The sequence below is a fragment of the Gopherus evgoodei genome, chromosome 7, assembly GCF_007399415.2.
Source record: "Gopherus evgoodei ecotype Sinaloan lineage chromosome 7, rGopEvg1_v1.p, whole genome shotgun sequence".
Lineage (NCBI taxonomy): Eukaryota > Metazoa > Chordata > Testudines > Testudinidae > Gopherus > Gopherus evgoodei.
The window spans coordinates 88,824,427-88,849,900 of record NC_044328.1 but is presented as its reverse complement, the minus strand read 5'-3'; the positions used below and the strand labels follow the sequence as shown (position 1 = coordinate 88,849,900).

The 25,474-nt window shown below is 42.2% G+C and overlaps 1 protein-coding gene across 4 annotated transcripts in view; it reads right to left on the bottom strand.

The window, feature by feature from the left end:
* IPPK (inositol-pentakisphosphate 2-kinase) overlaps positions 1 to 25,474 on the bottom strand; it is a 101,556-nt gene that overhangs the window by 22,229 nt on the left and 53,853 nt on the right. For 3 of the 4 annotated variants that reach the window (XM_030571067.1, XM_030571069.1, XM_030571071.1), the window contains 2 exons: positions 16,511 to 16,606; positions 11,240 to 11,306 (listed from right to left, as the gene is read on the bottom strand). In XM_030571067.1, coding sequence (XP_030426927.1) covers positions 11,240 to 11,306; positions 16,511 to 16,606 — 163 coding nt within the window. Of the gene's footprint in view, positions 1 to 11,239; positions 11,307 to 16,510; positions 16,607 to 20,093; positions 20,265 to 25,474 lie in introns of all 4 variants that reach the window. The other variant, XM_030571070.1, reaches the window with a different exon arrangement.

The following is a 25,474-nucleotide window of genomic DNA, read 5'->3' as shown; positions in this document are numbered from 1 at the left end:
GACCTCTTCATACCCAGACCCTCCCACTGATCCTCACCCCCTACACTCAGAACCCCGCCGATGAGCCCCAGTCCCCCTGCACCTTGACCATCCCAACGAGATACTTGCACCCAGATCCCACTCCACCGAGCTCCAATCAGCCACACCTGAATCCCAATACCAGAGCCCACTCCCCCAGCATCTGGACCCCCCCCCCGAATCTCCCACACTTAGACCCCCCACCAAGTTCTATATGCCCCTCCTCTCAGTCCCTCGCTGCACCCCAACCACTTTCACCTGGATTCCCACTAAAATTGCACCCAGAACCCTCAATAAGCCCTTGTGCATTCGGATTCCCCCCAGCACTCAGATCCTCCACTGACCTGCCCACACCCAGATTGCCCCCATAGAACCCTCTCAACCCACACCTGGATTCCCTCCCCTCCCCTCCCCCACTAAGCCCCTCCACACTTGAATCCTGCCTTGCTGAGCTTGCCTGCCCACACCTGATGCACCTGGCATGTGTGTGTGGGGAGGGGTGTTTCTGGAGCAGGCCCAGTCCTTGCACTGTGTCACGGTTGGGTGCAGCCTCACCACTGAGTCCATGTCCAAGGGGGCAAGGGGGGAGCTGCACAATGATCTCTCACCTCTGTGCAGCCAGTGGCCTGTGCGCCTCAATGCCATGCTGGAGCCTCCACATTTAATTGCGCAGAATTTTTAATTTTTTGGCACAGAATTTTTAATTTTTGGTGCAGAATGCCCTCAGGAGTAACTGATTAGATGTTATAGTGGTTGAAACTAGGACTGTCAAGTGATTAAAAAAATTAATTGTGATTAATTGCACTGTTAAGAGTACAATTTATTTAAATATTTTGGATGTTTTCTACATTTTCAAATATATTGATTTCAATTGCAACACAGAATAGAAAGTGTACAGTGCTCACTTTATATTTATTTTTTTATTACAATATTTGAACCAGATAGATAAAAATCAATGATTAAAAAAAAACACCATTTTTCATTAAATGCTTTTTGAGGAAAAAATAATCTAAAGATACATTATAGCTCAAAAATATCTCATCATGGAATAGGGATTATAAATCCTAATTCTATAGTATGAGACAAGATATTCATGTAATGTTTAAGAAAAGTTTTGTAAATGAATTCCAATAGTTCATGGATTAGGGACCCAATCTTATGGGGCTCCAGGGGCTTCTATATAGATTATCTAGGTTAATCTTTCTATCTACCTACTAGGACTCAGTGCTCAGTCTAGAAGATACCATCAGAGATGCTTAGTTTTGAGGTTCTCAAGCTGTGGATTTGTGTCTCCAGAGATAACATGCTTATTAACAGCAAAAATGTTTTAAAATAAATATACAGAGGTGAGAAATAACAGACCTCAGCCCTATTGTCCCTCTGCAGTCCCTTACGTCTCTCTAAAAGTGCAAAGTTTCAAAAAGTTCAATGAATAGAAGATTGTTAGGGGCAGAATAGATCTGGACAAGGAGAAGCAATCTGGAGATAAACGGGAGAAGGGACAGACAGGCAGTAGAGACAAAAGGGAAACTGTTTGAGCAGCATATTCCAGAAGTCTTGAGGTCTTTCTGGGTGTAGCCTTCATTGATTTGAGATCTACCATACCATTCTCTCACTAGAAGGGAAAACCTATAATGGCAGCAGACCATAAAAGAGAGACTCAGTGTGGGTCTCATCTATCTCTAAGTTGTATTAAGGTTATAACAACACACAAGAATGCACTTTTATGTAGAAATCCAGGATTAAATTAAGTCTTCCTGACTAATGATTTAAATCATGATTTAAATGAAATCCACCCTGATTTGCACTGTAAAACACAAAAGAAATAGTATTTCAATTCACCTACTATAAGTACTTAGTGCAATCTCTTTATCATGAAAGTTGAACTTACAAATGTAGAATTATATACAAAAAATAACTGCATTCAGAAACAAAACAATGTAAAACTTTAGAACCAAACAAGTCCACTCAGTCCTACTTCAGTCAATCACTTAGACAAACAATATTGGTTACAATTTGCGGGAGACAATGCTGCCCATGTCTTGTTTATATCACCTGAAACTGAGAACAGGTGTTCACACGGCACTGTTGTAGCCGGAATCACAATATATTTACATACCAAATGCGCTGAAGATTCATATGTCCCTTCATGCTTCAACTACCATTCCAGAAGACATGCGTCCATGCTGACAATGGGCTCTGCTTTGGATAACAATCCAAAGCAGAGCAGAACAATGCATGTTTATTTTCATTATCAGGAGTCAGATGCCACCAGCAGAAGATTAATTTTCTTTTTTGGTGGTTTGGATTCTGTAGTTTCCGTGTTGGAGTGTTGCTCTTTTAAGACATCTGAAAGCATGCTCCACTCCTTGTCCCTCTCAGATTTTGGAAGGCACTTCAGATTCTTAAACCTTGCGTTGAGTGCTGTAGCTATCCTTAGAAATCTCACATTGGTACCTTCTTTGCATTTTGTCAAATCTGCTGTGAAAGTGTTCTTAAAACGAGCATGTGCTGGGTCATCATCCGAGATTACTATAACATGAAATATATGGCAGAATGTGGGTAAAACAGAGCAGGAGACATACAATTCTCCCCTAAGGAGTTCAATCACAAATTTAATTAACACATTTTTTTAACAAGTATCATCGACATGGAAGCATGGCCTCTGGAATGGTGGCCGAAGCATGAGGGGGCATATGAATGTTTAGCATATCTGGCATGTAAATACCTCGCAACACCCAGCTACAGAAGTGCCATGTGAATGCTTGTTCTCACTTTCAGGTGACACTATAAATAAGAAGCAGTCAGCAGTACCTCTCGTAAATGTAAACAAACTTGTTTGTCTTAGCAACTGGCGGAACAAGAAGTAGGACTGAGTGGACCTGTAAGCTCTAAAGTTTTACATTGTTTTGTTTTTGAGTGCAGTTATGTAACAAACAAAAAAAATCTACATTTGTAAGTTACACTTTCATGATAAACAGATTGCACTACAGTACTTGTATTTTTCAGTTCACCTCATACTATTTCTTTTATCACTTTTACAATGTAAATAGTTGTAATAAAAATAATATAAAGCAAGCAGTGTACACTTCGTATTCTGTGTTGTAATAGAAATCAATATATTTAAAAATTTGAAACATCCAAAAATATTTAATAAATATCAATTGGTATTCTTTTAACACTGTGATTAATTTTGATAAAAAAATTTTAATCGCAGTTAATTTTTTTGAGTTAATCGTGTGAGTTACCTGAGATTAATCAACAGCCCTAGTTAAAACATCTCTTCACAAGTGCTTCCAACATTACTAAGATTAGTGGAGATGGATTTGTAGTAAATTTGGAAAGAGAGCAAACAGAAAAATCTAAACCAGTTATACCAAAGGATATTCCCAGTAAGAAACTTTTACTACTTGGAATTTAACATACCTGCCAATAGATTAATACCATTACTAACAAATTTATCTTACCACTCAGTGATTATTCAGATCTCTGTTTCAGAAGTACTGTCTTCATACCCAGTCAAGTACATATTGTTTATACAGGAATAATAGAATCAAATCATAGGACTGGAAGGGACCTCGAGAGATCATCTAGTCCAGTCCCCTGCACTCATGGCAGGACTAAGCATTATCTAGACCAGGGTGGACAAACTTTTTGGCCCGAGGGCCACATCTGTGTGGGGAAATTGTATGCAGGGCCATGAATCTAGGGTTGGGGCAGAAGGATGGGATGTGGGAGGGGGTGTGGTGTGCAGGAAGGGGCTCAGAGCAAGGGTTTGGGATGCAGGGGAGCTGCAGAGTGCTGGAGGGGGCTAAGGGAAGGGCGTTGGGGTGCAGGTTCTGGCCCAGCGCTACTTACCTTGACCAGCTCTGGGGTGGCAGCAGCGCACAGCGGGACTAGGGCAGGCTCCTTGCCTGCCCTGGCTCTGCTCCTGGAAGTGGCCAGCATGTTTGGCTCCGGGGGGTGGAGTGGGGCAGGCAGCTCTGCTGCATGCTGCCCTTGCCTGTGGATACCACCCCCAAAGCTCCCATTGGTTCCCTATTCCTACTGCGGGGGGCAGTGCCTGCAGGCGAGGGCAGCGCACGGAGTTCTCTGCCCTCCCGCAAGCCCCCTGCAGGGACGTGGTGCCAACCACTTCCAGGAGCAGCGCAGGGTCAGCGCAGGCAACCCTGTGGGCCAGACTGAAAGCCCTGACGGGCCAGATCCAGCCCATAGTCTGTAGTTTGCCCTTCCCTGATCTAGATCATCCCTGTTTGCCTAACCTGCTCTTAAAAATCTCCAATGATAGAGATTCCATGTCCCCAGGCAATTTATTCCAGTGCTTAACCACCCTGACAGTTCAGAAGCTTTTCCTAATGCCCAACCACGCTAATGCCTTATTCATGTAAAAGACTGAACTATTACTTACTCTACAAAGTAAATGTGATGGAGATATTGTAAACAGCGTGGATCCCACTGTGTGCGCAACAGTCTCCTGTGTGCGCAACAGTCTCCTGTGTGCAAGGTCTAAATCTTTTCATTGGGGCAGAACCTCCCTGTGCTCCTATTCGAGAGCACAAAGGGTGCAGCCACTGACACCCTCTGTCATTCCCTTGCAATCCGCAATTGGGAGATCTCTGAAAAATGGGAGGAGAGGGCAAGTTGTGGAATCCATACTAACTACAGTCAAATCACCACAGTTCCTGTAGGGCAGTGGTTCTCAAACTTTTGTATTGGTGACCCCTTTCACATAGCAAGCCTCCGAGTGCAATCCCCCTTATAAATTAAAAACACTTAAATATATTAAACATTATAAATGCTGGAGGCGAAGCAGGGTTTGGGTGGAGGCTGACAGCTCACGACCCCCTATGTAATAACCTCATGATCCCCTGAAGGGTCCCGATCCCCTGTTTGAAAACCCCTGCTGTAGCATAACTATTCGTTCTTTGAGTATGCATCAGCATGGATCCCACTGTAGGTGATGGGAAAGCAGTCTTCTCACTGGATGGTGGGAATGAGGAGTTTCAGCTTCATTAGTCAAATAATGAATGAAGCACTAATCTCCCAAATGTGACATCTGATCTAGTTGCTAAGTCTAGAGCATGATGTTAGATTAAGGTCACTGAGTGGCTCCATTTTGCTGCCTTGTGGATCTCAGGTACTGTACACTCCTGAAACAGACTGAAGATGCTGCCTGTGCTTTGTCAGAGATGGTCACAACATTCAGAGAGAGATAGTCTGTAGCTATCTGATAAAATGGAAATACGTGTGATCCATTTAGAGGATCTGTGACTAGATGGCCTGGCCTTTTGAAGGGTCAGATTATGGTTACAAAGAGGTGACGAGACAAACTAAAAGGCTCGATCCTGTCAATGCAATAGAGTAAGGTTCTGGAGACATGCAGTGTATGTCGTTTCTTTCCCCCCCTGTGGAGATTTGGGAAGAAGGCAGAGGCAGATCGACTGGGTCAGGTGGAATTCTGCAACCGCCTTACGGTGGAATTTGAAATGTGATCACAACATAACTCTATGAAAGAATTTATTGGGAGGTCCAACCATGAGGGCTTGGAGTTCACTGACACACCTTGCCAAAGTGACAGTAACCAGAAAGAACATTGCATAGGTACGATGGGATACTATCAAGAGAACTGAGAAGAATGAGCAAACTCGCCAATATTGCTGTGAGGTGGACCTTGGAAGCTGACCACTAGATCAACATGCTTCAAGGGCAGCAAGTAGTCAAGGATCCTCAGTATCAGTGCCTCTTCTGGACATTGATTGTTGTACTGTCCGTATGAAGAACCTTTTCTACTGTGAGGAACACATCGTCCTTGTTGATGGCTTTCTGCTCTGGGAGACTGCTCCTAACAGATTAATGAAATTCTTAGCAGTACTGCTCAACCAACCACCATCCAATCTTTCAGGTGCAATGACTGCAGGTCTAGGTGCAGTATCTGACCACAATCCTGGATTATGATGTTCAGACAGGCTGGGAAATAGTTGTGAGGCAAAATCTGAAATACGTCTGACAGACATAACTATCCTCAACAAGTAAAAAAGCATTACTGTGGCCTTGGATGTGACCCTGGGGTGGGGGGGAAATCTGTGGAATGACATAAAAAAAAAAAAAAAGAGGCCTGAGTGCACTGATGCAGGAATGTCTCTGGCAACAAACCCAGGCGCATGCCTCCTCTGAAGCAAATCCTGGGTATTTGGTGGCAAAAACATCTATTGTGGGAATCCCCTGTTGACAGAATATTGGCCCTATGATGGCTTTTGCAGTGACCACCAGTGGCTGGGTTACTAAATGCCTGCTGAAGAAGTATGCCAGGCTGTTGCTAACTCCCAGGAGGCGCAGCAACTATGGGGTTATTCTATGTTGATGACACCACAACAATAGCCTGATTGCTTCCTGGGAGAGGGGTGATGAACCAACTCCTCCCTGCTTGTTTATGTAGCTCATTGCAGATGTATTTACTGTCAATATCTTCACCATGGAGTTCGGTAGGATAGGTAGGAGTGCTACACAAGCCAATATCATGGGCCTGAGTTCCAGGAAGTTTATGTGGAGATTCAAGATGTCCTGGGATCAGGTGCCTTACATGTGCAGGTGGTTCAGATGGGGTCCGCACCCAGTTCCTAATGTATCCATGAAGAATGTCATTGTCAGAGAGAGTACAGAGAATCAAATTTCCTTTCAGGCATTCTTGAAGTATAACCACCAACAAGGTTCCTGCTTGAGCTGGGACTGTGACCCTCTTCTTCAGCTGAGGTCCTTACACCACATGAAGTTATAGGAACCACAGGTGAACCTGGACAAATGGCATCACATATATACATCCACATGTAGCCTAGTAGTCCTGGGATAAGTAAGTACATCTTAACTGGACTTCACTTTGGGTAACCTATTATCAATCAACTGGACTGGAACATGTCTTCAGGGAGACTTTTGCTAGTTGAGAGCTGATCATAGCCCCTGTGAACTCTATCATCTGTAATGGGTTGAGATATTTTCTCTTAGTTCACAAGGAAACTTAGCTGGGTGAACAATGAGAGCGCATACTCGAGGGCTGTTGCAGTCTCCCTCTGGGACTTGCCTCTGATCAGCCCAATCATCTAAGTACTGACAGACATGGATGCCCTGTCTTTGAACGTGCTGCTATCACCATTAGACATTTCATGAAGACTTTTGGTGCTGTAAGGAGTCTGAATGGCAGTAATATGTACTGGTAGTGGTTAGACCCAATGTGAATCTGCAGTACTTCCTGTGATCAGGAAGCATGGCTACATGGAAGCATAGATCTGCAAGCTGAGAACCATGAACCAGTCTTTAGTCTGAAGAGATGGAAAGATTGAGGCCCACATTACCATCCACAACCTGAGATGGCATAAATACTTGAGTTCCCTCAGCTCTAGGAGAGGATGAAGTTCTCCCTACTCCATTTCTTTTTTGGATAAAAAAAGTATGGGGAATAGAGGTAGGTATGTCCTGGTGATGATGAGAAGGAACAGATTTCCTGTAAGGGAAGCACTGAGATTATGCACTCTCTCAGTACCAGAGTTTGAAGCTCAAATACTCAGTCTGCCTAGGGCAGCTGAGGTTGTGTCACCCCACACAAAAGAATCTGACCATCAGAAATCAATTCAGATGGGCTGAGTTCCTTTTGTTGTAGTTTCGTACAGCTAGTAGAGAATTCTGAATAATTTCGCTGTAACTAAAGAATAGCAGGTCAGATACTTATTAGGTTCTGTCTTGCTGCCATAGGCAGTAGTATGATCAAATGGAGGGTCGAGGGAGAATGCCTTTGTATGGGTGAATGAGGAAGCAGAAGGGATATGCACTGTCCTGATGGATATAGCCATCCAAAATACTATGATCTCACATGCATGTTGCACACGTGCAAATATAGTGGGATTCACACTGACATCATGTTTCCAAAACAGTAAATTCCTACAGAAGCCCTCTCTAAAGTAGCAGAAACTCCCTGAAGTCCAGGCTGATAGTCCACCGAAAAAAACAGCAGCAGCAAAAAGGTGGCCTTAACCTCTGAGGATAGGACAAGAAGCAATGGGTTTTAAATTGCAGCAAGGGAGGTTTAGGTTGGACATTAGGAAAAACTTCCTAACTGTCAAGGTGGTTAAGCACTGGAATAAATTGCCTAGGGAGGTTGTTGAAGCTCCATCATTGGAGATTTTTAAGAGCAGGTTAGACAAACACCTGTCAGGAATGGTCTAGATGAGTGGTCACCAACTGGTCGATCATGATCGACTGGGCAATCCTAGCGGATCGTCCAGTCGATTGTGATCTCTGGCGGTGCAGTGTCCGCTAAGGCAGACTCCCTGACTACTCCAGACCCATGTCGCTCATGGAAGCGGGCAGCACAGCCCCGCAGGCAGGGATCTCCCTCCACATGCTGCTCCTGCCTGCAGTCACCACCCCCCACAGCTCCCATTGGTTTGAGCATTGGCCTGCTAAACCAGGGTTGAGAGTTCAATCCTTGAGGGGGCCATTTAGGGATCTGGGGCAAAAAATCTGTCAGGGAGGGTACTTGGTCCTGCTATAAAGGCAGGGACTGGACTTGATGACTTTTCAAGGTCCCTTCCAGTTCTATGAGATAGGAATACAGGTCTGTCACATCTTACGTGCATTTAACATGCGCGAATTCAGCTTTACACAATCAGCAAAAAAAAAAAAAAAAAAAAAAAGAGAAAAATAATTTAAATAGTGTTCCTGTAGTGCAGCGATTCCGCCCGCCATTACACTCAATGTAATTTTGACTATACATGGTTTTTGCTTTACGCACTGACCGCGGAACGTAACCCCAGCATAAGATGAGACAGACCTGTATCTCCATTACAGACTAGATGAGCTCTCGAGGTCCCTTCCAGTCCTATGATTCTTCCAACTGAAAGCACAGTCACTGAAATACAGCTTTCAACAAAAACTACTAAAATCTTTTGCTTTAAGGAGGGGGAAGGATGACAAAGGAGTAAATTCTACAAAGATTAGCTTAATTACTTTAATGAACAAACACTAAATTGTTTGAAAGTTTGTTGCAAGCAGATCAAAAAGAAAATACTGGTGGAACAACATGCGCAGGCTCCATTTCAAGGAAAAATACACAATCAGAAGAAAACCGAAGACGACTTGAGTACACTAAAATACATCAGAACACAGAAAAAAAGTCAGCAATTGCAATATCGTTAGCTTCAAGTCAAGTAGATGTTGCATACTCAGCTGGGACGGGCGAGAGTCAAAAAGCAAGCCTTGTATATCTAAGGAAACATACTGCCTTTCTGACTGGCTTTAATATGAAAGACGTGTGAGTAAAAACCTCATGCCAGATGACATTGACCCATAAATCTCAAACATCAGTGATTCCCACCTAAATTAGGTGGTCTTTTTAGAAAGATATACTGTATGAAAAACCTCTAAAGCCATTGAGATTTGACTGGAAATATTTCCCTATTAAAAACAAAACTGCTGTCCCAATTTGAACTTGACCTCATCAAGCTGTCATACAACCACAGCATGTGATAGTGTCTTATAACTAAGAATCAGGGCTTGTCTTCACTACCAGGGAGATCGATGCTGCTGCAATCAATGTAGATGGTGTCCATATAATGGGTCTAGTGAAAACCCGCTAAATCGACAGCAGAGCGCTCTCTTGTCAACTCTGGTACTCCAGCTCCCAGAGAAGAATAAGGTAAGTCGACCAGAGAGCATCTCCTGTTAACACAGCACAGTGAAAACACTGGGATAAATCAACCTAAGCTACGTTGACTCCAGCTACGTTATTCATGTAGCTGGAGTAGCTTAACTTAGGTCCACTTACCCCAGTAGTGAAGACAAGCCCTCAGTATCAGTCAGTGCAAGGATAGGAACTTTGAAGAAAATTCTGAGAGCTCCGAGTGTGTGGGGGCCCCCCCTCAGAAATGAGAGGATTAGGTCCCATCATCCTGGCTAAATTCCAATTCTAGTAACTAATGCAGCCTACTATCATTTCTCCTGTAATTTCAGTTAAATTATTCATTTCCCAAGCTAATTAATACTATTGTGTAGTATTACTGGCACTGTTAAACTATGCTCTGTATTCCACCCCCAGTGGTGGATCTATTTCAGCAATGTAGTACAGAGAGTGCTGTACTTAATCTGTAAAGCAATTCCAGTTCTTCTGGATTGAAGGCACCATAAAGTATAATGTTGTATCTTACATAGACTTTAGTACCATATCATTCCCCAGGGGACTACACTAGTCAAAACCCATAAGCCTAAGAGGAATCAGTAAGAAGAGGGATATTTTTTCAATTATCCCCTGTAGGGATTAGAATATGATATATGGTGAGTATTCTAGGAAAATCTACTTCACAAGTGTCACACTATTTCATTGTGGAAACAAGGAAGCTGAACAACACTCATGATTCAGTTTTCACGCAGACTACAGATAAAGGGTTCAAAACCCAAGCTTCTTAGTAAATGAATGCTAAGTTATGGGTGACAATAGATACAAGTCAACTTCCACATTGATTCATTTTACATAAAATCCTTTTTCACTAGTAAAGCAGAAACAAAAATACGTAAGATATTATCAATATCTAGCCTCAAACAAAGCTCAGGGGAAGGGATAGCTCAGTGGTTTGAGCATTGGCTGCTAAACCCAGTGTTGTGAGTTCAATCCTTGTGGGGGTCATTTGGGGATTGGCCCTGCTTTGAGCAGGCGGTTGGACTACATGATCTCCTGAGGTCCCTTCCAACCCTAATAATCTATGATTCTATAAAAGTATTGAAAACAAACATCTACTTGCAATTTTTGAAACTGACCAACTCCAAGGCACAGTTACCTTTAAATGTCGACATTTTTTTTGTAATTCCATTACAAAAATGGAAAACAAGTTTTCTGTTCCCATTACTATTTGTAAAGATCTTTTCAGCAAAGAAAAAACCTGACTACACAAAGTGCTTACAAATGCACATGTTAAACAAACTGAAACAATTTCTCCCTCCGGTTTTTGTTCATAGATAGTAATTTAGTTACAATAGATACAACATTTTCAAACAGTCTGATTTTCAAGTTGACTGTGTCCCTTTAAGTACTAGGCAACAACAATGATTAAATGATATTGTAACTTTAAAAAAAAACTTTTCTTTATCAGATTTTAGAAATAAATTTTTTCTCGTGCAATTTAACTGAACATTTTATAGTTGAATGCAAGAATCTTAATTATAGCAGTGGGATCCTTACCTGGCCTCTCAGACTGGATCTTTAAACAAAGCTGTTTTACAAAGTCCAAAGGTAGCTGAACAACTTCCTAAAACACAAATTTTTAATATTTTAACAGACAGGTTCTTTTAAAAGGAAATATCTTAAAATAAAATTTTACATGGAAATACATAAATACATAACATCTTGAATCGGTGTCAACTAGGTCAAAACGTTACATAAGATCAACCAAATTGCAGTGAAAGCAAGCCATTTGTTTGGTTGAAAGTTTTGTTTGTTATTCAACCCTATAAAAGAGTACAAGTTTCATCTTACCCTGAGTGTCTGAGGAGACCAGATAAGCAATACCATATCCTGGCATGAGACACAGAAAAAGCCCTTCGCCAGTTTGTCAGTTTCATGCAACTACAGGAATATTATGCATTTTCTTAAAGTAACAAATCAGTTTGTCTTTGTACTTATAAACTCCTACTTATAAACTGGCAAAGTTCTTGTATTTAAGGATTTAACACAGCAACCAAATAGAGCCCAGGAACTTCTCAACTGTAGTGTAACTAGATCTGATCTCCTCACTCATGGAAGCAACTCAAGCTATCGAAGAATTGAAATAAGGAGGTAATGGATTACAAGTCTCAAAATATTAGGCTCTCCCAGGCTAAATTCATCAGCCAGAAAAAGAGTAAAAAGAAGCTAGACATTTTGAAGGTTAACCATCCTTCCCTAGAAAGAGAGGGCAGGGCTGGGTGAAGAAGAGACCCCTTCCTCCAATGTGCCACACTGGGAAACAGGCTGGGCAGCCCGTGCTTACAAAACAAGTTTGAAGTCAAAGACAATAGATTAAGTAATGATGTATCATGGGCCAGGCAGGGTTCCATTCATAATTGCATGATCTCAATTATAATTAAAAAAATTGCATCTCTCACCTTGTGCTAATTAAGTATCAGAGAGGTACTCTAATTCTCTTGCATGAATGGCTATAATCTGGAGTTTATTATTTCATAATGTAATAGTATTCTCTTATCTTACTGAAATGCTTGTGTTAAAACCATTTGCACAGTCCACTTGAATTGTAATTCCACATAAAGTTTCAAATACAACATTTTCCCTAATTTGGCAGTTTAGATTTAGGGTTTACCACATTTGTGTCTCTTCTTCCACACCAAGAGAGACTGGGCTATATTAAAGGTAGACTTGAGGAGTGGGAGGTGTTTAATACTGTATTTTGGAATTTACTTATGTTACCAGTGTTCACAAGTCAGGCCCCATTGTGGAGTTGATTTAGCTATATGTGGTATGAGCTAAGCCAACAGCTTTTAGTCTGTTGTGTTCTAGCTATGTTAAATGTTTCAGCTTTTTTTGTTGTTGTTCAATAGATATATTCCAAATCTGCCTTTAATTAAACTCAAGATTTTACTGCAGTATAAAAAGTAAAAATAGTGCCCTATTTATACTGCAAGCTCCACTGAGCTTTTGTTTTACAAAAGTGAGCAGCTTACTCACAAGACAGAGCCAAGAAAACAGGTAGTTCTCGTTCCTTCTATATTTATCTAAGGCATAAAGCTGCCAGTGGAGCAATAATGATGTTTAAAGACAATTTTTTCTAAATTTATATCCATATAAACATAGATAAAGTTGACAATGCCAATCTTTAGAGGCAATATCCCTTCTCTCTCTCTCTCTCTCTCTCTCTCTTCCCCCTCAGCTTCCCATGTCCTCCTTACATAGAAATGATACCCAGGTGACTTAACTGAAGAATCAGATCTTAAGTCATTTTATCATATCCTTTTCCATCTTGGTATTTTTATGGTTCCAGTTACTGTAGTATCTAAGCACCTTTCGAAAGGTAATAAATTTATCCTCATTTTATCCTAGTAAGGTAGAAACTATCATCTGCATTTCACAGACTGAACTGAGGTGCAGCAAGATTAAGTGAATTGCTCAAGAACACTTAGTCTATAGCCAACTGAGGAATTATCCATATCTTCTGAATCTCAGTCAAGTATCTTAACCACTATGCTACCTCACCTAAACTTTTCCCCCTACCACTAATAATCTTACACTGGAAATTATTCTAAGCAATTTCAGGGTTTGGTTTTGTTTTTTTAAATCAACTTACCAGAAAATGTTTTTACCTTCCTCTGCCCTCATATACAGAATTTCCTGACAACAAAAGTTGTGTCAAGGTCCAGAAAGGATATTATTTACCTATATAACAGTAAAATAACTCATAACCCTAGCAGGATAGAAATGGGAGCTTTCTCCCTTCAGAATCAGATATACAGCACTCACTTCTGGCTCCAGAAGGTCATGAGAGATTAAAATTGTGTCATTTTATGTCTAGAAAGGCTATTTAATATATTCAGAGATTTTAAATTTGTCCTTCTAAGCTTTGCATTTTTAGGCTCATGGTAACAGACTTTATATGCAGAACAAAAAAACTAGTCCCAATAAAATAGTTAAGATGCCACCATTAAAATGTTTGCGAAATAGTTTTCCTGTAATCTATATGACATTACATACAATAAAGCTACATTAAAATAATGTTGCTATTTAGGTTGCAACGTCAAACACTCCAAAGTTAGGAAGTACCAGAATTAATGATGCCTTAATTTGTCTCCTTTTAACACATGCACTATGATAGTCTTTAATTACTATGGTAGTCTTTAATTACATGATGTTATGGTTCAGGGAGAGCTGTGCCTTTGACCCTATGACATTCCAGGATCCAATCCAGCCTAGTGAAGGGCTATGTCACCACCTGCCCTGCAACCCTGGGTGCCTCACAAAGCTTTGCTGCTGTAGCTCCCACCTGTACCACTCACAAACAACCTTCCAGCCTGCAGGTAACACCCCGAGTGTCTGGATATAGCTGCCGCCTGCCAGCCACGCATTAGCTTCCACCAACCTTGGTTACTACTTTCAGGGTGACCCTCAACATGCTCCCAGTTCTGGATTTTCCCCCAAAACATGTGTTCTACACTGTCCAGCCCTCTCCTGGGCAGTTCAGTTATTAGAGGTCCATAGCCCCTGTAAGGGGTCAATGTACAGCAGTTTGCTACTTCAGCTAAAACAGTTCAGTTTAAACACAACACTGGATTAGCTTTGATTAAAGAATAAAATAAGTTTAACTACAAAGACACAGATTTTAAGTGAGTACAAATATAAATCATTCAAGTCAGAAATGGTTACAAGAGAAAAGATGATAAAACTAGTAACTAAAGAAACTAGACTTGGTTCAAGGTAAAATTCTTACCACAGGTTACTTGCAACACTGCTGACCAAATATTTTAAGCCGGGATCAGTCCCCAAAGGACTATTTCCTTTGTCTTCTCGAGTGAAAGAGTGAGAGAGAGCATACCTGGGGTGTTTTTACCCCTCTCATTTATAGTCCAGTCATCCTCTGAAATGCATTTTCCTGAGAGTCACCCCTAGATAAAGTTCCTGCCAGCAGTGAGGATGGAGACATCGGCTCTTGAAGTGAAAGAGGTTCCATGCTGCTGTTTGTTAAAATATAAAGCCATCTGTTTCTGCCCTCCTTTGCTGCCAAAGAATGGCCACTTGAAAGTGACTGCCAATCAACTTTCATGACACCTGGCTAGAGGTATTGCTTTGTCCTTTGTCTTCGAGAAACTGGTTTGCCTCCTCCTCAGATTTGTCTGATAAACACATTTCAGTCACAACTTCAGCTTATGTTCATAACTTTACATGTAATATTGCTACATTAATTTCACCATGATATTACTGACCAATGAGTTACTAGTTTTCAAATGATATATCACACAGCATATTTTTACATATTCCAATTGTGTTTAGGATGTGAACAGTGGTGACTCAATACACCCTTATCCCCTACGGGTACCCTTTCCAAGGGACAGGACTGCACTTCTCTTACAGTGGAATCCCTCTATTTCATCCCACTTTTAGACTAGGTTGCAAGCTCACAGCACCCCTCCTCACCAGCCATTTCCTCAGCAGGCCCAGTTGGGTCTTCTGTGGTAGACTTCCCTTCAGCATTTGTGATCAGTATGAAAATGCAGTAAAGAAACAGTTTGCTCAAAACAAACTACCATTTATTTAACCATAGAAACAAAGAGGGAAACAATTAATTAAAAATGCCTATACATGTTATCTTACCAAAACCTGTATCTTTCCCTGCAAGTTTAGGTGGGCCCCTGATGCCTCAGGCATTTGGACTGCCAGTGAGGCAGACTGCATCCCTGCCTCTCAGTTTGACCCAAAGGCAGTGCCCCCCACTTCACAAACAGCCATTTTATGAGCATCAACAATTGAATTCAAGTCACAGTTTCCTAGTAATGTGTAAAATCTCCTAGGACTGAGTTAACTCTTTGCCCCCAGTGTAGCAGAGAGTATGATAATAATCACATAGAAAGAGATATGGACTATTAGTTCAAGATACAGCTGTCTCCCACATTGTTCACATATGATCATATGCTACTTTTTCAACAGGACCCCTGTCTCATTTCAGTGAGCTAGATGTGCCACAGTCCCAGTAATTCATGACAGTATTAAAAAAAAAAAAAAAGTGAAAACAGGTAGTACCAGGTTGAGTCTGGTACCATAAAAACTCATGGATGTAACTTTATGCCATAAAAACCTATTAAAACAGAATGGGACTCCATTTTTAAAGTAATTATTGGCATGAACATGTAGAGTATTCTAAACTCAAGCTCATATGCTTGAGGATGGTCAATTAATGCTATCCTTTCACAACTGAAATGGAAGATTTACAGAGGTAAAAATATTTAATTCAACAACTAACATTCCAGAATGAGAGATTTAAATTTTCTTCACAAATCTCTCCTGTGTCTTACTCATGTCTGAGGTCTTAAGAAGCCACCTTGATCTGGCCCACCACGAAACAAGAGCCCTCATTGCCCTGTAAGCCAGGGCAACCGCTATAAACCAGATCTCTTCTCTTCTCCCACCAAACCTGTGGCAAAATGCTACACAGCCACCTCAGATGGCTGAATCTTCCACATATGAACCAAATTAGAGCATGAAAGCTTTCACTCCCATCCCCACCAACTGCTACATCAAACACTTCCAAACCAATAAATCTTCAGTGGCTCAATCCATGGGGCAAAATCTAGTGTTCTGATCAATGTAGCGAAGAGCATGAGCTCTGGTCGAAGCTGTGCATCTCATATGGACAAGATGCACAAAAAGGTCTGCCTATCTTGCATTAAGCAAAACCACTTTATCTACAAAATGTTTCTAAAAAGACTAATGGATAAGCACTTAAACTATGTAAGTTAAGGATAAAATGATTACCCCATAATGAACATATTTCTCCCCAAAAAACTGTTTCATGACATGTTTTCCGAAGTCTACTATGTTTTGCAGGTGGCGTAAGATTTCCTCTGGTGCCTGAAAAAGAAAGAATAGTACATGGTCATAAGTATTTTGTAAATGTATGCAGCAATAATAATACACAGCACTTGAAATATCCATTTGTCTTAGAAATTTTCCAAAAACTGGGGGCAAGTACCATTAACTTCTGGAAATCCTAAAGCTGTCACTGAAATTAAAGTAAGTTTCTAGTCCTTACAGTTGCAAATATAAGTTTCCGAACATGGAGCAAGTATAAATCCAAGCAGCAATGCCTTGTTAAGTCTGCAGATAAACCGCACAAGTGCCTGTGCCGCTGCTCACAGCTTTGGTAAAAACTTCATATTGACACACACAGTACTATGATCAATTTCACTGCTCCTATCTGAAACCTTATGGGTAGCAGTAAAACTTTCAAGAATCAGATCAATTTCCCTCTACTTATGTTTAGGAAATTTCTGAGCAAAAGCAGTAAAGGCAGAAAATGAGAGGATTGAAAAAAAGTAGACAGGGAAAGAGGAGATTAGCCAAGACCCCTCTCTACTGTCACTGCCACCCTTGCAGCAGCCAGGAGGATCTATGGGGGTTAAACAGGGAGATTATATTCCTTCCCATCCACAGAGAGGGGGATTGAGAGTGAGAGCAGCCTTTAATTTTACCTGACTTACCTAGTTGTTGCCCTAGACAATGTACCCCCTTATTGTCCTTTAGTCTTCTGTGGGTTTTAAACCTTATGTATAAGATGGTGGGCATAAACTGATGAGGAAGTATCTGAGTGGCTGAGAGTATGGAGGGGGGAGAAAAAGGGGATTTTTACACTGATGTGGAAGAGAGAAGACTGAAAATCTGAGACAACAGCAAATAGAAGCTAGAGAACACATGGTAAGGAAAGAAAGAAAAGGATAAAAGACTATATCAGAGAGAAAAAAACAGATACAGAAATGTATTAAATCTGAAACAGATTAACATGTTACGATTAGATTTATTACATAAACAGTGCACAGCTGTGTATTTTATTGTATTTTTTAAACTGAAGGGTGCATGACTGTTAGGGCTGTAGTGATATAGGTATTTTTCAATAAGATCTGGTAAACTTAGTTCTCATGCCAATAAGTGGGGTAAATTAACTGATTAATCTGATACTGTAGTTGGTGCATTTCTTTAATGCAATGTGAAGTGTGAATTAACATTTTATCTATAATATGTTTAATTTTATAATCTCAAAACTGCCTGAGGATCCTAATTTTGGGAGAGCTTTCAGCACTTCTGAAGCAAAAACTAAAAGGCTTTTACCCATGTACAGTTCTACAGATGACAAACTTTATGATTTAATGCTGTTTACCTAGTTAGTTTAGTTTTTCCACAATGAAACTTCTTAACCAATAAATAACTTATATGGACTACACAGCTACGACGCCTTGTCTACATTACCTTTTGCCAACAAAACAGTGGGGCGTATACACTACAAAGCTGCTTTTGGTAGCAAAATAAAACCACCTTGACAAGAGGCAGAGATTTCTGCATCAAAGTTGAAGCATCAGTGTAACTGGCCTCCCCTAGTGTCCCACGATCCCCACTGCGACCACTCTGCTCACTGTTTTGAACACAGATGCCCTGCACCTAGCTATGCAGGCATGCACCCCTTCCCTTTCTAAACTCCTGGAAGCTTTGACATTCTTCAGCATGGAGAGCTCACAGAGCTGCTGAGGATGCTGCTCTTTGTATCCGTGGAGACTGTGGGAGAACTCTAAGGGAATCACAGAACCATTAATGTGGAATCCTGCTCTCCCTGGCAGTCAGAACACAGCGGCAGGCGGGGGGGGGAGGGAGACTGCTGTGCTGTAGCAGAGTTGGGGGATGATGTGGACAGGGAGAGTACAGTGTTCCCTCTAATTCTTCCCACCCATGTCAGGACTGAATTTTGCACATAACAAAATTCATGTGGTGGAGGGTAGGGCTGAGGGTTTGGAGTGCGGGAGGGGGCTCAGGGATGGGGGGGCAGGCTCTGGGGTGGGGCCAGGGATGAGGGGCTCAGGGCTGGGGCAGAGGGTTGGGTGCAGGGGGTGAGTGCTCTGAGGTGGGGTTGGGAATGAGGGATTTGGGGTGCTCCAGGGCTACAGTGGGGAGAGAGAACTCTCCCCAGCACTCTCTCTCAGCAGCAGCACCTGGGCTGGCGGGGAAAGGTGCCTCTCCCTGCAGCAGGAGCTCTGGAGCTGCAGAATAGGCACCCTTCCGCCAGTCCCAGCAGGATAGGTGTCTCTCTGAGGCCAGGCCCGATCAGGCCGCAGCAGGTCCGGACCGCAGGCTGAGTTGGGAGCCAGGGAAGGGGCATCCCTCCTCCGGCCACAGCAGGTCCCCAGACAGGTTCCCTGTGCACCTGTGCAGCGCTAAATAGGCTGCTGTGCACTTTACAGGGAACTTGGGGGTGGGTGGGAAGGAGATAACCCCTTCCCCTGCCTCAGGATTGGTTGCTCAGGCTGCTCTCTGAACTTAGAGACAGCATGCCAACACTCCCCCAATACACACTGTTTCTGTCTCCCCCACACACATACACACACACTGCCGGTCACACACACTCCCCCATCCCCCACCTCCCCACACACTTCAGTTGAAAAGTGGCTGGTGATCTAGTAGGATGCCCATAGAACGATAGGATTTAGAAATCTGCATCATATGACACTGTACCTGCCCCATAAGGCATTACAAACCCTTCCCAAAACACCATGTGACCAGTTGCGCAGTGGGGTAGCTACCCACAGTGTACTGCTCTGTCAGTTCTAGAGATGCTAGTGTGGATGTGCTCTGCCGACACAAGGAGCATAGTGTGGACATGCAACAGAGGTTTAATTAAAGTGCTTTAATTAAAGCGGCATAACTTTAATTGACAAAACTCTGTAGTGTAGACATTGCTTGAGTTTACTTATCTGTATTAGCAGAGTCTGGTTTTCGTTAACCAAAAAGGATTACCAATATTAAAAAAAATATTATATAATAGACTTACATAACCAGTAGGAAGTGAAAGAAGCAAAAAGTGTTTAGGTGGCACTTTTGTCATTCTAGAAAAATTAAGATGTGTCTTATTTAATTAACTCAAGTAGCATTATCCCTCGCATTTTGTTTTTTCCAACTGTAAGGCTGGCTCTCCCTTAGGTTCTTTTGTGGAGGTTCAAGTGAGACTGGGGAAAGTTTAAGGAAAGGAATATTCTGTTTTGTTGAAAATGTACCAAAACCAGAAGCCAATACTGAATATTCAGTACTGAACAATGATCTCTCAATAGATAACTGATTTCTTGTTTGACTCATGAACCTTCGCCGCCCCCCCCCCCAAAAAAAAAGTTGGTCAGCAGGCAACAAATCTCAGCAGGATACCATGCTGACAGGACTGAAAACAGGCTGCCTAAAGGCAGCCATATTCCTCCCCACCTGTGTAAGAAGACTCTTTGTTACAGCACCCTCTTTTTAAAATATTTTGCATTAGGTGAGGCCACATTTCTGTGCTTAGAGGTTTATGACAGATGATACCTACAAAGCAATCCTCCATTGCAGACAAATGACCTAGAAGGCCTTTGCTGTCTCTTAACTTCCATGGCTGTCAAATTACTGGGCTTCTAAAATCATGGTTTCTCAGCTGGGTACACAGCTTTGGTCTTCAAGTTGATAAACAACTCCTCCAGGGTCAAACATTAAGTCTTCAGTTCTGTTCCAAGAAAAACTAGTCATTTCTAAATATGAATAGGATGTCATAACATTAAAATTATATAATATCCTATATAAAATACAAAAAGGATTTTCAAACCACCATCTGACAATCACAGTGCCTGCCAGCCAAAACATGGAATGCTGAAACCAGCTAAAATCAGCTCCACTTCAGAACTCAATTCCATAACATACTACAGCAGTGTTTGCACAAATGATGCACACGATCACTCCTGCTGCCATATTATTAACTGAAATATCAAACCACATTTCAGATATCTGGTACATACTCTGTTCATCAGTATGCAACTTACTATTAACATCTATGAAAAGGAGGGGAAGAGAACAAGTCTATAAGCTGATTGGACAACTCTGAATTGAAGTTTTGCAGTGGCCCTTGTTACCTGTCAGTTCTGTGCATCCAGTCTGACTCATGAAAGATTCCTTCCCCACCCCTGCTTGAACCAAAACTGATCAGAAGAAAGACTTACAAAAAGCAATAAAAAGGCAGTGGGAGACACACGTAAACCCCTCTGGACAAGGGTGACAGGATTAAGGCAACTGCCCTAGCCTCATCTGCATCAAGGATGGGACAGGGAGGCATCTCCTTTAGCATACAGAATGGAAAACAGAGATTCCAAGGCAAGAACCGCACAGAACTCTGGGACCAGAAAAGAAGGGAAGCATTGCAGGATGGGGGATCTTTCCTCCAGATGTTAACTACTGAGCTGGGTTTGTGCAGGCGTGATTTAGTAATAAATCCTTTATTGGTATCCAAAATACTGAAGCTGCCGAACTGCATTGTGAGCTCCCTGGAAAGAATGCTGTCTACAGCCAGGAATGAGCAGCTTTGATTGTCTAGCCTGAACAAAACAACTTTGGTATATTCCCTTGAGCCATCAGTTTACCCATAAACAAATCTAGTATTCTCCCTTGAACCATTGCTGTTTCCCTACAAAAACCCCTACCCAGGCTCAAGTAAGGGTGATGATGCCTGGATCCAAAATCTGCATCAGTTCCGTTGGGACTTCATCTTCTCCTGACTGTTCTGGGGGCTCTGCCTGTCTCCAGCTCTCCGGACCCTTAGCTACCACCACCAGCTGGGAACTTCGACCAGTTCAAGCTTCATGGACTTGTGAGAAACCCAACCCTCTCTCTATTTTTTTTCCTACTCTAGGTATAGCTTTCTAACCCTAACTTGTGTGATCAGAGAGTTTTCTAAACCTGACTTGTATAATCAAATTTAAGCTAGATTTAATATTCTGTTTTGTTTGTTTGGCTCGCCTTGTATGGCAATAAACAACATGGTTAAAATGACTGATCCTTCCCTCTCTCTCTTTTGTGTTTTTGGCTTCCTCATTTGCTCTGCAGCAACACTCCTCTTACCTAAGCTAAAGATCCCTGTAGCACCCAAAAATCCTGTGGGGTTTGCTCATCAAGTGGGTTACTACTAGTACACTTGTAAAGTGAAAGCACAGCTCAGCCCAGCCTGTTGAGTCCAGGGTCATATAAGGGGTCAGCTTGGGAGTGCTGATTGATCCGGCTCACTCAGACAAGTGTGAGAGAGTGAGAGAGAGATAGTTAGTTTCTGGGGTGGGAGGAACGCAGGACCTAGGTCCCTCAGGGCTGCAAGATAGCTCCATTGGGAGAGAACCTGCAGAAGGAAGCAGAAGAACTTCGTATGAAAATGCAAGTGACACAAGCAGCACATTGATAGAATTACAGAACCCAGTGGGGTTTGCTCATCAAGTGGGTTACTACCAGTACAATTGTAACATGGAACTGCAGCTCGACCCAGCCTGCTGAGTCCAGGGGCATAGGAGGGTGGCAGCATGAAAGTGCAGCTCGAAAAGTAACCTTAGTAAATGGATGTACTCCGAAGTAATGGGCAAAACTGGTAACACCCTTCAAAAAACTGAGGCCTGTGATGATTACTCAGACGAGGCCCTCAGAAGTAACTACTACAATACAATGACATCCAAGTCATGATTATGAACTAGGTTGTTAAAACTTGACAACATACATGGATATTACTGTGACAGAAGATATACAAGAGCCTGGATAATGAAGACACGAATACTAGAACTCCATTCCGTTTGCTCTGGCTACACAAAAAAACAGTATTTGTAGAAATGTTATCCACTGTATGAAATGTAAATATATACATCTAGGAACAAAGGATGTAGGCCATATTTAGAGGATGAGGTACTCTATCCTGGAAAGCAGTGATTGAAAAAACTCAGGGGTCATGGTAGATAATCTGCTTAACATGGGTTCCCAGTACTGTGACCAAAAGGACTAATCACTATGTGATCCTTGGATGTTGTGGAATATGTTAAGTAATGTTCAGTTAGTATTTTATGTACAGGATTTGTAGGGGAAGTAAAATCTGTGGGTGGACATGATAATAATGTAACATCTGAAGACTTCGTTAAAGGACTTGTGGCTGGTAAGTCGTCCAAATTCCAGTAGTTGAGGGAGGACCATTGGAAGGCAGAGTTAAGATTTGCTGCATAGTGGTGGGCTATGCTGGGACCTAGCTGCAGTTGCCAGGAACAGACTGTCAAGGCACCAGATATTAATTCACTGGGGACTATAAATGCCACCTTCCCAGGGCCTAGACTATAGATGAACAGTAATTTAGTTAATTTGTGGGTTTACTTGTTATTAATGGAATTTGCTAATCAAGTCTGGAGTGAACCTTTGATGACTGGGTATTCCTGCAGTGGCCTTAGAAGAGCACCTACCACCGTTTTATTAAGTACTGTGCTCTTGATGCCCGGGAATAAAGGAGCAGTGAGGGATGACACATGGTAAAACTTCCAAGTGCAAAGCATACTGATGACAACAGTTACTTGAGCCCGGAAAGTGTAAGAAGCCCAAGGTTATAACAGATGAATATAGAGGGGAATCTTGAGTGGGGAGGTTATATTACCTCTGGATTTGGCACTAGTGCAGGAGCGGGCAAACTTTCTGGCCTGAGGGCCACATTGGGTTTCAGAAATTGTATGGACGGCCAGTTAAGGGAGGGGGGACAATAGTCCCCCCCTCCTTCTCCCCCCTCGCTTCTCACCCCCCAGATGCCCCCCCCCGGGACTCCTGCCCCATCTACACACACCCCGCTCTCTGTCCCCTGACTACCCCCCCGATACCCCATCCAACTCCCCCTCCTTCCTGACAGGCCCTCCCGGGATCTCTAGCCCCATTCACCCCCTGTTCCCCACCCTCTGACAGCCCCAACCCCTATCCGCACCCCCCAACTCCCCTGCCCTCTATCCAACTCCTCCCTCCAACCCTCACACTCCCTGCCCCCTTACCACGCTGCCTGGAGCACAAGTGGCTGGCAGTGTTACAGCTACACTGCACAGCACAGAGCACCAGGTCATGCCAGGCTCTGCAGCTTCACTGCCCCAGGAGTTCACAGCCCACTGCCCAGAGCATTGTGCCATCAGCGGGGCACACTGAGTTTGCGGGGGAGGGGGAACAGCAGGGAAGGGGCCTGAGGCTAGCCTCCCGGGGCAGGAGCTGTGGGGCCGGGCAGGAGGGTCCAGTGGGCCAGATGTGGCCCGCAGGCAGCAGTTTGCCCACCTTTGCACTAGTGTGATCAGAACTGGACACAATATTTCAGTAGTAGGAATGTTGATAAATTGAGAAGGGTTTAGCTAAGAACCACAAGAATGACTGATGAACTGGAAAACATGCCTTATACTGATGAAACTCCTTGAGTCTGTTTAGTTTAACAAAGAGAAAGTTAAGGAGTGACTTGATCACAGTCTGTAAGTACCTACATTGGGATCCAAAGTTAGATAGTAGGCTCTTCAACCTACCAGAGTTAGACAAAGACCCAATGCCTGGTAAACAAACTCAGATGATAAATAAACCACAAATTTTCCACAGGGAGAGTAATTAACCATTGAAACAACTTGCCAAGAATTACAGTGGATTCTCCAATACTGGCCTTTTTTAAATTAAGATTTGGGATTTTTTTCTGAAAGATATCCTCCAGTTCATCCACAGCTATTGGGCAAGCAGGAATTAATTCAGGGAAGTCCTATGGTCTGTGTTATACAAGAAATTAGACTATATGAACACAATCATTCCCACCTCTACTCACAGGCCTTGTAATCTATGGATTGATGAACTTGCACAGTAATTTAAAAGTAAGGGTAACCAAGTTGTTTCCTAGTCTTTCGTGATTTTCCACGCTGTCACCTTGGCTCACAGTAACACCACACCCTTCGTATTCTATTTCAAAAAACTCCCAGATAATATGCAAGTTTTTCAACAAGGGGCAGTGGAGTAAGTTTTACTTTTAACGGATGGTTGTTAGGATTGCTGAACTGGCCATCAGAGAACTGGAAATTGAAGTTACAAACATGACAAATTATAAACAACTCCAACAGATTCTATGTGAGGGGTTTACTCTCTCAAACTACAGAGAGTAGGTTTCAGCTTACATTTTACTAAGCTTGACAAAATCAAGTCAATGACCTACCCATGACAAAGTTATTTCTGATGTCCACTAATTTAAGAATTAATCATGCTACTAACTTTATGAAAAAAAACCCTTCCTTTACAAAACCAGATATGGAGAAGGATATAATGTAATTCATTTCGTATAAGCAGTAGTCTGAAATAAGCGTGGGATGTGTTAAGTAGGAGGACTGTTCTGGGTGTGCAGAGGAGAAGGGGTGAGGTAAAAGCAGTGTATGGTCTCCATGTGACTTTTAAAGCAGCAAATAAACTTTCTGCCAACACTGCAGGCTTGAATATAAAAGACCCAATGAAAGGAAGCTGCTGACAAGAGTATTGTCTGACTAACCAAAAACAAACAATGGAAAAAGGGTAGAAAAAGAAAGACCAAGTTAGTTTTCCATTTAAGTAATTAGTAGGACAACGTCAGCAATTTTAAGAGGAGATCTTTTAGGTTTTTTCTTTAAGTGTAATATTTGTAAGGTTGAGTGCTGAATGCCTCCAACAGGAGGGTCACTCAATATAAAGATTAAAAACATGAGCTTCTTCTTAGCTATTTGGCCAGTCTTCACATAATCCAATAGGGTTTTTTTTGTTGGTTTGTTTTAATATCTGCATATTACCATCAGCTGCAGGGCTATTTGTATTACGCAAATTACCCTCTTATAGATTAGCAACAAAGCAGCGTACTGAGTATTGTGTGATAAATTGGGACAGCATTCTTCTTCTACGCTTAGC